Here is a 14909-nt window from a genome sequence, read left to right on the forward strand (position 1 = left end):
GTTATCTTGTAATATTCCAGTTTTGAAGAAGACCCACTGTTGTTTTCTCCGCAGCGTCAGCTAATAATAGAGCTGCTTAGTAGTCGGTGAGGAGACATTGGCATTTTCAGTTTAGTTGTAGATGTAGATGTCGTCTTTGTAGTTTGTACCAGACATAATCTCAACTTGTGGTTGGTCTTTGGATATTTTTTTGAAGCATCTCTCTGTCTTCATCTCTTTCTTTCTTGTGGTTGTAGTTCGTTTGTGAATATTATGAAACATGTCACACGTTTTTTTCAGTGAATCCCATCCTATTCTTCCTTCCTGTACAGTTAGTTCTTCCCAGTCCAATCCCATTCAATCATTATATTAGACTGGTTTTAAGTTGGAGTGATGAGTGATTCAGAATCTGAAAGACAGAACTTGGTTTTCATCTATTCCCTCTCTCAAACTGCAAAGACTTCGTTAACTCCATGGACTGCAACCACTTCCTTTCTCACCTTTTCTTCTTCTTCTTCTTCTCCTCTTTCTTCGTCGTCTTTAGATCTTCCTAAATTCCAAACATACACTTTATCTAACCCTCGTCGGCTTGTCTGTCAATGCCAAAGTGCCTCGAAGAACGACCTACAGTTCGTCCTTCATGATGCTCTGGATGCTTCTGGAATTGACACAAACAATGCCAGAGTGAGAATTGTTCTTGTTAGTGGGTTTTTCTTCTTTTTGTTTTTTTTTTTTACTTCTGATCTTAGTTTTGTGATTGGATTAATGGAGCAGGCAGCGAGAGAAAACTTCTGTACTCAGATCGAGATGTTTACAACTCTGGAGATGCAAACTAGTATTTGCAACAGAGGGGTTGATTTGGGTACAACAGCTCTTCAAATTGCTGCTGAGGATCACTCCCTCCTTTCACGCTCTAATTTGCCTTTCCCAGTTGACACTTTTGTCGACAGGTTAGATGATCTTTCTATGAGTTACTTACCGCACCACAATTCCTCTGCTTCGCCGCAAGATTTCATTGGCAATTTGGAGAGCTACTTGTATGTTCACAAAGTATGTGATCATTTAAAAGCTCTTTTCATTTCTGGTTTACATTATGTATGAATCCAAACCTAAACTCAAAAGGGAAAGGAGGGGTGAAGAAAATTGAAAACCAAACTGGAAGTATTTTTCTACGATTCAAAGTTAAATGGTTTTCTATTGCTGTAAAGGGATGCTTTCCTTTCCTTAACACATGGTGAGGTTCTATATTGTCAGGGTTTTCAGAGAAAGAATGTCACAAATCAATCAGAGCCTCGGACTTTATATCTGCACTCTGTATGCCTCAAAACTGTTAATTCTTTTGTTTGAATTTGTTATTGCTGAAGCAGTACTAAGTGGGATGCTCCTCTAATTGATCACAATGTTCCAAACAGGCTTTAGCAAATCGTTCTGGCTCTGCTCTTATGCTTTCACTTATTTACTCCGAAGTGCTAAAGATGCTACGGTTATGGGATCTTTTCAATTTCGACGTAGAGATCGACTTCCCTCATGATCTTGTTACTCTTCCTAGAGGCTATGACAAGAAAAACAGTGAGATGGCTGATCAACCATATATAATGACATCACAATCCCTCTTGTTGGAGGTAATATATGTGTTTATTGACTGGTTTTTTGTTCATTCTGCGAGTCCAATATGGAAATGTGTTAATAATACCTGGTACAGAGCCTGGTCTAAATTCTTCTAGTAGTATTATTCCTCATGGTTAACAAATAACATGAAGGTTAATAATAATCCTAGTAGGACAGTTGCCTGAAATTGAAATAAGCCCAGATCAGATCCTTCCCTACACCAGTATCTGTATATTTTGGTATATGTTACCACAAATATGACTACTATCTTTCCTCTATTTGCTGCTTCTGTGGATCCTGACTCAGAACTGTAAATAGTTATCATGGGCTCAAACTACAATAAGATTTTATGTATGTCATATGATTGTGCATGCTTTGAGGATACAATCTCCTGCATTGCAAGCACACAAGTGAAGTTTTGATCGCACTTGCAACTCCAACTAGAAATGTTTAGGTGGTATAGTTTCTCTCCAGGAATCTGTAAATGATCTAGCTATCTCTAATGAACTCAGCAATTTGGGATAATTGAGATCTTCATTACAGAGAAGTCCCCTCTGCATAATTTTTGTTTTGACAAACATCATACTGTACCTATTGGAAATCCTGCTTAGTTTTAGGTTTTGTCCCTCATAGAAATGTTCATGGGCAGATCTTGAGAACTCAAAAAGAAGCCTTCTGGCCATTCCAGCATGACAATACCAAAAGTTTATTTCTGAGGGCTTCTGATGCTTGCATTAAAGGACCAAGCACTGATAAGGAAAGGTTGGTGCAACCCCTACAACAATGTGGATGTGTACCTCATCTTATCTATATAGGAAATTTTGACATTTTTAAAGGTACCATTAACACCTGTTTAATTTTATGCTTATCTCTGTTTACACTAGCAGAAAATTTGAGATTGAATCTACCGAGGGTGCTTCAGATTGGTCAAGACATGAAGTTTGGACTAAAAGAAGTAATGGAGATATGCGGTGTGCATTATCTGGTATCTACTATTTTTATTTTTCATTTTACACTTAGTCCATACTGTTGATGCAAATACATTTATTGCTTATCAAAATAAAGTATATCCTATCCATCTCTCTATGAATATCATACTAACCCATGGACCATTTCTTGGTCATATTGTTTCCAAGCAGTTTCTGTTTGATGTCTTATGATCTAACCAAACACAATAGGAATATTTCCTTGAGGGGTCTTTCCCTTGCATGTTTATCTGCAGTGTTTAACATGTCATTACAAACTTATTACTTGCTCATTCATCAATGTGATGCATCAAATGAATAAAATCCTTCAGGTCCACATTGAATGATCCCCTGTTTCAGTGCTAATATGCAAGTTCTAATGTAGGACTCATTGCTTTGTCCTGTTTGACAGCTTGCGAACGTCTTATCCTACTGGGTTCCAACCACGATGAATTAAGAGATTATGGCATTCTTCTTTATCACTGTGGGTTTTACAAGGAATCTTTGCAGTATTTAAATTCCTATCAGGACTCAAAGGTAAAATTCTGAGACCTGATTTTAACAATCAAAACAAAAAGATTTTACTTTGGATAACTTAAAAAGAGTTCTTTTATTGTTGCAGAACCTTTCCCTACAAAATGGATCTTCCAATCCTTTCAGTAACATGGAGGAAGACGCAGTGAATAATCTGATGCTTCGTCTTATCTAAAGATACGGAAAATATACACATTTTATGACTATCCGCATAGAACACATTTAAACTGTGTTTGGTATGCATTCTCGGAATAGATTTTGGGTCTAGAGGGCATTCTTGAAGCCAGAAAATGGAGAAAAAACAAGTGTCAAAATGCATTCTAGACCCCTATTCTGAGAATGCATACCAAACACAACTTTAAAGTGTTCTGTATAATGTGCATAGTATACTGTTATTAAAAAAAAATGCATATTTCAAGTAATTTATACATACTGGGAATTTGAAGTTCATAATTAATTAATAGATCTCTATTGTATTCACTTACGTTCAGTGTCCAAGTGTCAAAAGATAGTTGTAGAATAGCTGACACTCAGAACAAGAAGGAATATTTGGAAAGCAGTCTTAGGTTGTGTTTGGTATGTATTCTTGGAATGCATTGTAGATCAATTTCGCATTCTCGGACAATGAAAACAACTATTTTTTATCATCTGAGAATGAGAAATCAACATAGAATGCATACCAAACACTGCCTTAATATACGTAATGTAATATTTGGATATGACATCTGCCTTGAGAAACGAAGAGAAAACAAAACCTAAGGGCATCCCAAGATCAATAAAATCACATGAGAGATTACATTGTGATGTTCCAAAAAATCACAAAAAGGACAATAATAATGAATAAAACACTTCTTGTCCCAAGTGTCCCCTGTGTAGTACCAAAAACTGTCTTCCTGAATATTATCTAAAGTACAGAAAAACTGTACTCCCATAAGATGGTTTACTTTTTCCTCTAAATGTTACATAAGGGGAGTAATCAGATGACAGAATTTTGTCTTCCTAGGTAACATAGAAATCGTATAGGGTTCTCTAGTTTTAAATAGAACCAAGCCCTGGTTCAAAACAGAACCAACAGTAACAATATCCAGGTTCTTAAGCGGGTCATGGGTGTTTGCCTGTCGGGTCATGGGTCAACCAAATCGGCTTCACATATAATAAAGACCAAAATCTTTATTTAAAAGCCCAACAACCCATTACCTTAAGAGGGCCCACAAAACAATTGGGCTCAAAACATTAATAAAGCCCATTAGCTTAAAGGACGGTAAAGCCCAGAAGATATGCCAGTGTGATATTTTAAATGAACTCTGCAAAGACTTGTGTGGTGGCTAGAAGTTTCATAGTGGTTGTGAGGGCAATCCTCACTAAACCGGCAATTTTATTAACGGGAAAGCTCCACTTTTTTTTTTGGTAAGAAACGGGAAAGCTCCACTAAGCGTGGAAAGATAAACTAATGGCTCTGATACCAATATTGTCAAACAAACAATGAGAATTCAAGTAACGCGACTTACCTCCATTAGGACCCGTAGTCCAACCATACTATCCAACCATTTCTGTTGCGATCTCTATGTCTTGGTCTTGAGTAGGTTTCTGACCTCTACAAATTTTGCTTCTTAATCCCAAAAAATGGAGATGTTTCTGCACATATATTTTGCACGGCCACGACCCCTCCCATATAAATAGGACTCTCATCTCCGCTTTCAATTCACGAAGACAAGAGGGAGTCGTAGTCCAAATCTTAAACTTAATTGTATATATAAATTATCACCTTATACTGATGCAGCAAGATAGATAGGCCACATCAACTCACAATATTTATATTTGCTATTTCCTCTTCTTAATTCACCCATTCTATTCCTCTCTCCCTCCTTCCTCTTCACGATTGCTCTCCTTCAACTATTTCGCATAGTCATTGACAATCCCTCGCTCACATGTAACTACATGAAGAGCAAGCCAGAACCCACCATCATTGTTTCTTGATGCTTCTTCATCTTCCTTTACAAATATTATTGGAAGAGATCGAAGAAAGACCCATACGAGAAACTTTCCACTAATTCATTTCCTTCGCTTATTCAATCTTGATTTGCTTTCCTTCCTCATTGTTATCTTCGCATCTCTTTTCACTCATGAAATCAACCAAAATTTGGTCCTTCTAATTTTTTTTTATTTGTGTAACAATTGTGTTGTGACGTTTTGTAAGTTACAAGATAGATCTGAGTCGACCATTTTCATGGTTTTTTTTTCTATTTAAAAGGTCTATTCTTGTTCAAACGTGGAAAAATGTGCAGATATTGGGTTTGAGTGTTTGACATGGAATGTATAATATACATGGTATTTGATTAAAAGAGAAAGGGAATGCTATCTGAGCGTGTGCACTACACTGCTCCTACGACCAAACACAGGGCCAATGAAATGACTGCCATGCCTCCGGGAAATTCGTCCTTTTCCATGAAGGTACAGTGGTCATTTCACCGTGCCCCTGTGTTTGGGCGTAAGGGCAGCACACCGCACACACCCAGGTAGCGTTCTCTCTCCCTTGATTAAATTAGACTCTTCAATTTAACATGTGACTAATCTATACTATGTCCTTTCTATCCAACACTCGGAATGAAAAACTGTCTACATGATAGAATAGATGTCTTGTGAAGCTTAAAGAAGTAACACAAATAATAATACGGAAGGGGTTTGCTACTAAGCTGTGTGGCCCCCATGCTGGGATCGTACGCACTAGCATCCAAGAGGAGGAGCAGGTGGTCATTTCACTATCCCATGAGAGAGGGTGCAGGGAGACTTGTTATTTTTCCTATAATAATAATAATTCACAAAAAAATCCTTATCCAACTTATTTTCTTCATTCTTAGAAGAGAGGCTCATCGATGTAGAACTGTTCTCCAAAAAGGGCATATGTAATGCACGAGGCTATTGTCATTACAGAATCTAAAAGAGTCATAATGCATGCAGTCTTACCCTTTGCATTGTAAAGAGGTTATTTACCAACTCTAATGCAGACTTGGCTCTACTCCAGCTGTGGCAGGAGCTGGAGGGTTCAACGCTCGAAAACCCCAACCCACTCCTGTTTTGACTGGATTGAACCCTCCAACTCCTGTCACGATTGGAGGAAATCCTTTTCCCCCTAACGCGGAACCACTTGATCGTAATGGAGCAACCTTACCATTGCAAAGTTCCACCTTCTACTTGGAGAACTATTGTTTGACACCGGATAAAATGATCCACACGAACTCATCTACTCCTATCCATTCCCATCACGAATATTGATTGCCACGTTTTTTGTCCATTTGTTTACATGATTTCCTTATGGGGGGAACATACCAAAGTCCAAAATTAGATATGTTTCTTCTCTGTTCCGTTTAAAGGAATCCAATTTTATAAAAATTTCCGCTTGATCAACCTGAAACCTGAAACATAATGAGCTCGTTAACTCCATGGAGGATTCCAACAAAATCCCAACTCTGTTTTCCCTGTGCTGCCTCTTCTCCTTCTTCCAATCATTCAAAATACCACTCGAATTCTTTACCTTCTTACCCCAATCGACTCATCTGTCGATGCCAAAACCTCAACAATGACCTCAAATTCATCCTCCATGATGCACTCGATGATTCCGGAATCGACACAAAACATGCTCGGGTAATCTCTCTCTCTCTCTCTCTCGCTCTCTCTCTCTCCCTCTGTGTATGTGCGTGCGTTGAGATTATTTAATTAATGATTTGGTGGTTTGATTAGCAGATGGCGAGAGAGGGTTTCTGCTCTCAGATTCGGAGGTTGTCAAATGTAGAGAGAGAGACGAGCATTTGCATAAACAGAGGGGTTGATTTGGCGAAAACAGCTCTTCACATTGATTCTGAAGATGATTCCCTCGTTTCCCATTCTTCGGTGCCTCTGCCTATTGATTCGTTCATGGAAAGGTTGGATGATCTTTCTATGGGTTATTGCTCGCGTAACGGTTCTTCCTTTAGATTGCCCCCAGAGGAATTCCTTGCCTGTCTCGAGAGATACTTATATTTTGATAAGGTATTATAGGACTTTAATTTTGATCGCTTTTGTTCTTTTAGTAATTTACATTCGTCTTGCTTTGTTCTGCTTGAAATGAAACTAATTTTGAGAAGAAGAATTATGAATGACACTATCTGTATCAGTTTAGCAGATCAGGTTGGTCACCATTAGTATTTATTTTTGTAATTTTACGTGATTTTGTAGAAATGTTAAATTGTAGAGTTTATTGTCTAAGTTACACTTCAAAATCTTAAGCTATTAGGTGGAAAATCCCAACTGGTATATGAAGTCATCCAAGGTCCTGGACTTTGTTGATGTGGGATCATTCCTTTATAGGGATTATTCCATTCCATCTCCCTTGTACTTGAAAATTTTGGTCAATGGATAGTAATGTATAAAGGCATTTTGACAAGGTGATTTAGGGAGGATTAGTATGCATTTCTTTTTCTTCTTTTTTTTCACTCTGAACTGCTTTCTTTTACTTTAGAAATTTTAACTTGCTATCTGTTCTCCAAGTTTGGCTTTCAAATCCTTTCATATCTTCTATAAATACAAACTATTTATTTTAATATGGTTCAATTTTTCAGGGTTTTCAGAGAACTGATATCGGAAACCAGTCAGAACCATGGGCTTTATATCTACATTCGGTGTGGTTCTCCACCTCTTCTTTAGTCTTAGCCGGCTATTGTGAAAATCCCACCATTACAGTATGCTGTGTTCTTCACTGAGTCATCTTAACTTTTTAACAGGTTTTGACACATCGTTCAGGTTCTGCTGTTATGCTTTCACTTATTTACTCTGAAGTGGTAAAAATGCTACGTTTATGGGGATTTATGAATTTTGATGTAGAGATTTACTTCCCTCATGATCTGGTCAGTCTTCCCAAAGGTTACCATAAACAGAAAAGCAAAGCTTCTGACCAACCACATATAATGACAACACAGTCCCTTTTGGTGGCGGTAAGTATGAATCAGATTTTGGTCCTTTTTCTTTTCTTCTTCTTCTTCTTTTTTTTTTTTTGGGTGGGGGGGTGGTTCATGGCTCCATTTAGTTCTTCACTGTGCATAAATTGTAAATACTTGTATACCAAATTCTGTTCTTAGTCCTTCTGGTTCTATAATCTTGCAATTTTCCCTTAGAGGCCACTCATGGATCTTTAGTCAGGAATCTAGATTTGGACGTCTGAAAGAAGAAAAGAAAACTAGTGCATTACCTTTGCTTTTACGTTTAACCCTATGCTGTTTGACATAGATAACTGACGTACACCATGTACTGCATTTATGCATAAGAGTAGAAGTGCCAGCATGGGTGACATAGCTTCTAAAATTCGAATCTTTTAGTGATTGGTAATACGTGCAAATTTTTTACTTTCCTTGCAATCAGAAATCAGGTAATAGTTAATTTTTTTTTTCCATTAAATCTCTAAAACCTGATATGGTTAAATCCATCTGTAATCAAGCAAAAGAAAGTATCAAGTTCCAAATGAGAAATTTAAGGATATAGATGCCATTGCTGCAAAGAAAGTAGTGGAGCAATAATAACTTCCACACACTACCATATCCGATGTTACACTTACCCTCCATATGATCTTGGGAGGAGTGGAGTTCAGCAACAACAAAAGAAAAGAAAGAATTTTCTGAACTTGGGAGTTCTTCAAATGCTACATTTTAAGCTGTTTGAGGTGAATTTTCAACTGTATGAAACTCTATTCAGACAGGTCCATCACAGGAAACATGCAGAGTAGCAGTTCCATAGCATCAATTCAACTGCTTTCAGTCCATTTGGAAAGGGAACATGAATTGGAAATATGTGGAGCTGTATAAATTTATTGCTAAATTTTACAGGAGCTTGGGAAGAAATTGGTAATCCACAGGAAAATGCACTGAATATTTCAGTAAATCATTGACATGTAGGAACACTAGTAAGGCAACATCCTTTACATCAATAAGAACTGTAGTTAAGAAGAGAAAGTTAATATCCCCAAATATATTTTAGGTTCTTCAAGCCCAAACTAAGACGCCATCTGCAACGAAACATCAACCCTAAATCTATATCTGATCTTATTCAACCCTGTTTAGCAGGATCATCCGTTGAACTTAAACCACATACTATCTCTGGAAGTACCTCCAATGCTTGAAGGTATGGGATTTACCAAGGAAAAGAGGACCAACATGGACCAATCACCTGAAATGGGAGTAATAGGGTGATGAGGTTATGATGGCTCTTCCATATACAATTGAACTGCAAAAATTAAGCACTGGCCACTGGAATAAGATTCAGTTCACTGATCCCTTCCTTTTGGTACTTTAAAAGGTTGGTAATAAATATAAAACAGGTTTATGGTGGGATAAATCTCTGTACGTGGTACAGCGCAGTTGGATTCTTCATTTTTACTTATTTGAACAACCTTGTCAGCTTTTCATTTTCCTTCTTTCATCCAACCTCCTCTTTATCAGGGTTTTGCTTCATTCTAGGGTTTGTGCTGTAGTACAGATCCTGAGAGATTTGAAGGAAGCATTCTGGCCATTCCAGTATGACCGTACCAGGAGCTTGTTCTTAAGGGCCGCCTATGCTGCCAACTGCATTGATGGACGAAGCATTGCAGAAGAGAGGTATTTTGCCTCCTACAACAATACTTAAACAAATTTTTATATACTGAACACTATAGTTTGACACTTCATGTTTTTGAATCATTGGTTTCTCCCCCCCCCCCCCCCCCCCTTTTTGTATATTTACTTTGGCAGTGGTTTTGAGCTTGCATCTGCTAAGGCTGCTCAACATAGGCTGGACCGTGGAGTCTGGACTAGTGTACGTTATGGAGACATGCGGCGTGCATTATCAGGTATTCACAGTTGTCATTTTTGTTCTTCCTGGTCAGATGATTCCATGTCATGTTTACTTCCTGTTATTTTCACTATCAATTATTTGTAAGATTTCCTACCAGTGTCAGCTAAGTATGAGATGACAGAGCTTGAGAGTACAGAATTGAAAACATGAGAATGACACAATAGACACGTTTAGTTCATAGAACAAACACAAAACAGGCACACATAATAAGATCGAAATAAAAAATGGTTCAAGAACTCGATTTCCTAAGAAACCGAGATGAAACTTGGTACAAGTCAGGTTTTGACCTGGTTTCGACCATATTTCGCACATTTTGGTTGTTTCAACCAGTTTTGACTGAAAAGTACCAAGTTTCAACCAATTTTGACCAGTTTTGACCAGCCTAGTTTCGAGTAGTTTTGGTAGTTTCGACTAGTATTCAGCAGTTTCAGTAGTTTCGACCAGTTTTGACAGCACATGACATGTCGAGTTTTGCCTAGAAAATACCAGGTTTCGACCTGGTTTCAGTCAAAACCTGGGAAGTCTTAGCACCACCCACATTCTATAAGAAAAGCCATACCTAGATTCTTCTTTGTCAGACTGATGATGAGCTGGGACCCAGTGGGAGGTTTCCTGTTATATTGACCTTGATAGGTTTGAGGTATGATAGCTTTCAGTTTTCATCGATTTTTATTTCTTTTAGTAAGGGTAGTAAGGTTATTTTTGTAACTTTTGAGTCTTTGCATCAGATGCAGGGTGGAGTCTAGTTTCTTTTGCATGGTGAATTTTCATTAAAGTGGACTGCAGAATAGACTTGAAATTGATTTCAATTTCAATATTGAGACAGGTCCTCAGCTATTTCACTATTTTAGATGAAATTGATTTCGAATTCTCATGAATAAGGTGAAAAATCATACCAAACACCATAATTTCAATTTATGATCCCATAAAATTGAAAATAGAAATCAGACCAAAACAGCCCTTAAACTTTTTATTTGCTTGGGTAGAGCTGTATTACACTTGTTTGATTTTCAATCCTGATAATTTCTAGTTTGAAGTCCTAGAAGTCAGGAAAGAGTTTGGCATTTTGGGGTCTATGGTAAAGGGATAATGGTTGCTTCTTCCATGTTGAGATTTCTCTCAGAACCCTAGATGGTTTGGTGCTTCTGAACCATAAATGTGATGCCTAGAGACCTAGTGTAAAACTGGGTATGTTATGCCTGTACTCTCTTACCTTTTATTCCTTGTTGAGGAAAACTTTAGCTGGAACAACCATAGGTCAAGACCTAGAAACTATTCTCAACTAAAGCTCAAGATGCAGTTGGTTAGAAAGATTCACCCCTTGATCAAGAACCATTGTTTCAGAGCTTAGTTATTCTTCGTTAAGGTAATTGTTGAATGGACTTCACCAGCAACTATGCATAGAATCACAAAATGTAAAAGCAATAGCTTCAAAAGTATTCTTTGCCATTTTTCCTTTCATGGATTTTATACAAGGAAACACACTTAGGCATGGATGACTAAGGGAAAGAATCCATTCAATATCATGGGGTTGGTGTCTTCCATGGGTGGAAATTGTATCATGGACAAAGACACCACCCTTTTCTGGGAAACAACATCTAGAAATTTAAGATGGAAATCATTTTCCAAAATTTTGTATCATATTTGGGAGAGAGAGAAACCTAACAAAGACAAACTAAAGATCCCAACGACAAGTGAGTAGGCGACCATGATTTTATTTATATCTTTCTCAACTCAACTCCAATCATGTGATCTTAGGTTGTATTGTGTTATTACAGGCATCTGTTTTGCACCTTATCAAGGTCAAAATTTTAACTACATACTTTGCAGTTCTCTCTACATGTCACTTCCTCAAAAACTAACATGTAAATAAATAAAATACTTCATGCTGAAAGAAGGTTTCTTCTCAAACGTATCTTTATATTCTTGTCTTCATTTCAAGATATTGAAGGAATGTGTATGATGCTTTACTGCCGGTTCTCATGTAGAAATTATTTCTTTGTACCCTTTGACAGCCTGTGAACATCTGATCTTACTGGACTTTGATTCCAATGAACTGAGAGATTACAGCATTTTACTTTATCATTGTGGATTGTTTAAAGAATCACTCAGTTACCTACAACAGTATCAATCTCTGAGGGTAAATCCTTTACACCTTATGTGGGCTGTGGATGTTTTATGCATAGATGAACTTAGAATATCTAACATCAGAGCCCTATTTGTACTCTTGCAGGATTCTTCTATACAAGAGAAATCATCCACTACTGTAAGCAACATGGAGAAGGATGCTGTGGAGAAACTGATGGTTCGTCTCAACCTCATTTCTATGGAGGAAGGTTGGAGTAGGCCTCCTTCTGTTAGAAGTATATTCAGTAACAACTCGGAACCTTGGTAGTGTACATTCCACTTGCCTTTGATCAGTATTTCAATGGAATCCATTAGATACGTGATGCATTTTAAGTTTTACCTCAGATCTTCGATTCATGATCGAAGGATCTATAAGTTGTTGTTGTTGTTGTTGTTTTAATTTCCTTGTGACCTTCTCATTGTAAGTAAGTCCTAATCTGATTAAGCTGTGAATTTACTGCTCTCACTGTATAATGGTCCGTCGAGACTTTTATTTCTTTTGAAGTCTTCAATTTTATTTTTTTTTAATTGTATGGATTGTTTCATGGGCTTTAATTATTATTATTATGCAAAAGTTTTTCTCCACAAGCAAGTCTAGAGGGTAGCTGTTAGAAAATGCAACTGATCAGTACCACCCTTCGATTCGAGGACAAACCATTTGTGGATTATCCGAGTCTGGCTCAAGATCTCGTATGGCCTGAGCCTCTAAGATGGAATCTAAGAGAGAGTGGGTTTTAGGAGTCTTACAACCCTTCGGAATGAACCCACAAATCAAGCGATAGAATACAAGACATCCTACCCTCAACAATAGACAACATGTGGAGTTCACCTTAAAAAAAGTTGTATTACAACTCAAAACGTTAATAGTGATATAGAAGCAAGTACACCATGGACTTAGGTTGTGGTATTCATATCGGTCTTACTTTAAATCTTTAATTACTTAATTATCTTATTAAATATCTTTTACCTAATTAAAAGAAATAGGGTTTGAGGATTAAATGGGTATTCGGTTCGGTTTTGGTTCAAACCTATGGTTTTGGACATGGAACCGAAACCAAATCGAACCAAATTAATATATCCAATATTTAAACCGAAACCAAACTGAATTAATTCGGTTTGGCTCGGCTCGGTTTTGGATTCGGTTAGATATTGACACCCTTAGATGGGACCGCTTTTCCCTCAAAATACTGATACATGGTTTTTTTGGACCATTTTATCCTCCTTTGTACAGATATAATAACCTCTGCTACCTAGAACCGTGGAATACACAGAACGATCAAATATTAAGTAGTAAAACAATGTTCGAACTTATCGATACTAACCCATCACCCAAGTGTAATTAAATTTCAGGTGGGTTTCAATTAACGAAGTGCTCATCTCAGGCAAGCCCAAATTTCCTAATTCAAGTCACTGTTTTTAATCCTAAACCCAATTCAAGGCCCAATTTCCCAACGCAACCTGAATCCAAACTTAAGTCAGATAGGCGACATCAATGATCAAACATATATATATATTTATTTATTTATTTATTTATTTATTTCAAAGCCCATTAAGCAATCCTTGTGCATCATAAAAATACAATAATACTACTATAGGACAAGGATAGGCTCAAGATCCATTACTAAGGTCCAAGCATCAAAGCCCGTACCCTCAAAATACATAATAAATCAACTAACATTTAATAGTTCTTTTGCCGCCCCCACCCACTAATTGAAGTCAAAATCGATTGGATTACGCATAGGATCTGAGCTCTTAGAGTCATCCCCACCCCTAGGCCTAGCCCATCTGAGGCCCACTTACTTAGCTATAAATTAAATTAATTTAGTTTTAGTACGGACTCCCAAACAAGGAACCATCCGATTAGTTCTAATCCTACGGCTTCAATTTTTGACCCCACATGGTGAGTACTCCAATAGAAATAGGGACTTGAGTTTGGGTCATGCCGGGTTCAAGATCAACCCAACCCAAAAGATAATCCAATCTTGAAGGGGGAAGTGAGGAATTAGGGGAACAGACAAGAGAGGATGAAGAAGAAGCTGTCCACAGTAGTTACAGAGAGAGATTGAGAGTGTAGTATTTGTCTTTCACTCTCAGAAATCCAGAAGGGTCAAAAAGCAAAGACATGGAACAGGAAAAGGAAGATTTTCCGGATCCGGAAAGGGGATAAAATCCATGACAAGACCCGAGTGAGAACAACATACAAAACGTATTGACACGTGTCAAGAACTGGAGATAAGAAATGGGAGTAAGAAGTAGGGACTGACAGTAGTAGGGATGTTAGACTTAAAACCTAGACCTGTTGCTTTGCTTTTATGCCACTATCTGACAATAACTACTAAACAAATAATGAAGGAAAGAAAAAGAGAGAGAGAGAAAAAAAGCTGTATAAATTGTAAAGAGGACAAGAAGAGGTGAGGGAGAAAGAGAAATTAACTGGTGAGACGTGAGAGGGAGAGAGAGAAGTCTCGGATGTCGAGGTTGGGCCTCGAGCCCCGCAAAGGTGACCACTGGTTGAAGAAAACCCGGGATCTCTCTCGTACTTTTGTTGCTTCCAACACGACCAAAGCCCACCACGGCACCACCACCAGTCCACCACCACCACCACCACAAGAGCTCTCAACTCTCTCGATCAACTTCTGTTTCTCTCTTTTCTGAATGAATGAATGAATGACGCTTTTGGTTACTGCACGAGATAAGACACACATATTCTGAAGTACTAAAAGTGTACAACTATAGAGTATCGTTTGAACCATTAGATTGGAATCTATACTATCATTTAAAAAAGGTTGAATTTTAATCCAACGATAACGGTGTTAGTAGATAGTAAAAGGTGCATTGGGT

At 37.7% G+C, this 14909-nt stretch overlaps 1 protein-coding gene across 3 annotated transcripts; it reads left to right on the forward strand.

Moving 5' to 3' along the window:
* The first annotated feature begins 291 nt into the window (after nucleotides 1–291).
* LOC122669437 lies at nucleotides 292–12421 on the forward strand. Of its 3 annotated transcripts, XM_043866196.1 has the most exons (9): nucleotides 292–663; nucleotides 6828–7112; nucleotides 7682–7741; nucleotides 7844–7862; nucleotides 7944–8053; nucleotides 9588–9706; nucleotides 9839–9936; nucleotides 11957–12081; nucleotides 12175–12421. In XM_043866196.1, the coding sequence occupies exons 1-9, from the start codon at nucleotides 373–375 to the stop codon at nucleotides 12334–12336; spliced, it is 1269 nt and encodes a 422-aa protein (XP_043722131.1). In that variant the 5' UTR covers nucleotides 292–372; the 3' UTR covers nucleotides 12337–12421. The 3 variants fall into 3 exon arrangements, with proteins under 3 accessions (XP_043722131.1, XP_043722132.1, XP_043722130.1); XM_043866195.1 differs by lacking the exon at nucleotides 292–663 and adding an exon at nucleotides 6495–6728 and having other exon boundaries at nucleotides 7844–8053; XM_043866197.1 differs by lacking the exons at nucleotides 6828–7112; nucleotides 7682–7741; nucleotides 7844–7862; ... (3 more) ...; nucleotides 11957–12081; nucleotides 12175–12421 and adding exons at nucleotides 754–1029; nucleotides 1234–1293; nucleotides 1392–1601; ... (1 more) ...; nucleotides 2475–2589; nucleotides 9953–9991 and having other exon boundaries at nucleotides 306–663.
* The last annotated feature ends 2488 nt before the right edge of the window (nucleotides 12422–14909 follow it).

This window comes from Telopea speciosissima, chromosome 7 (assembly GCF_018873765.1).
Source record: "Telopea speciosissima isolate NSW1024214 ecotype Mountain lineage chromosome 7, Tspe_v1, whole genome shotgun sequence".
Taxonomy (NCBI): Eukaryota; Viridiplantae; Streptophyta; class Magnoliopsida; order Proteales; family Proteaceae; genus Telopea; species Telopea speciosissima.

Bases quoted from the DNA above. Each gene is read 5' to 3' on its own strand.
- LOC122669437 (XM_043866195.1), top strand. From the start codon at position 6,510: ATGAGCTCGTTAACTCCATGGAGGATTCCAACAAAATCCCAACTCTGT. The intron at 7,113-7,681 runs GTATTATAGGAC...TCAATTTTTCAG, and splicing joins GATACTTATATTTTGATAAG to GGTTTTCAGAGAACTGATAT. The intron at 8,054-9,587 runs GTAAGTATGAAT...GCTGTAGTACAG, and splicing joins CACAGTCCCTTTTGGTGGCG to ATCCTGAGAGATTTGAAGGA.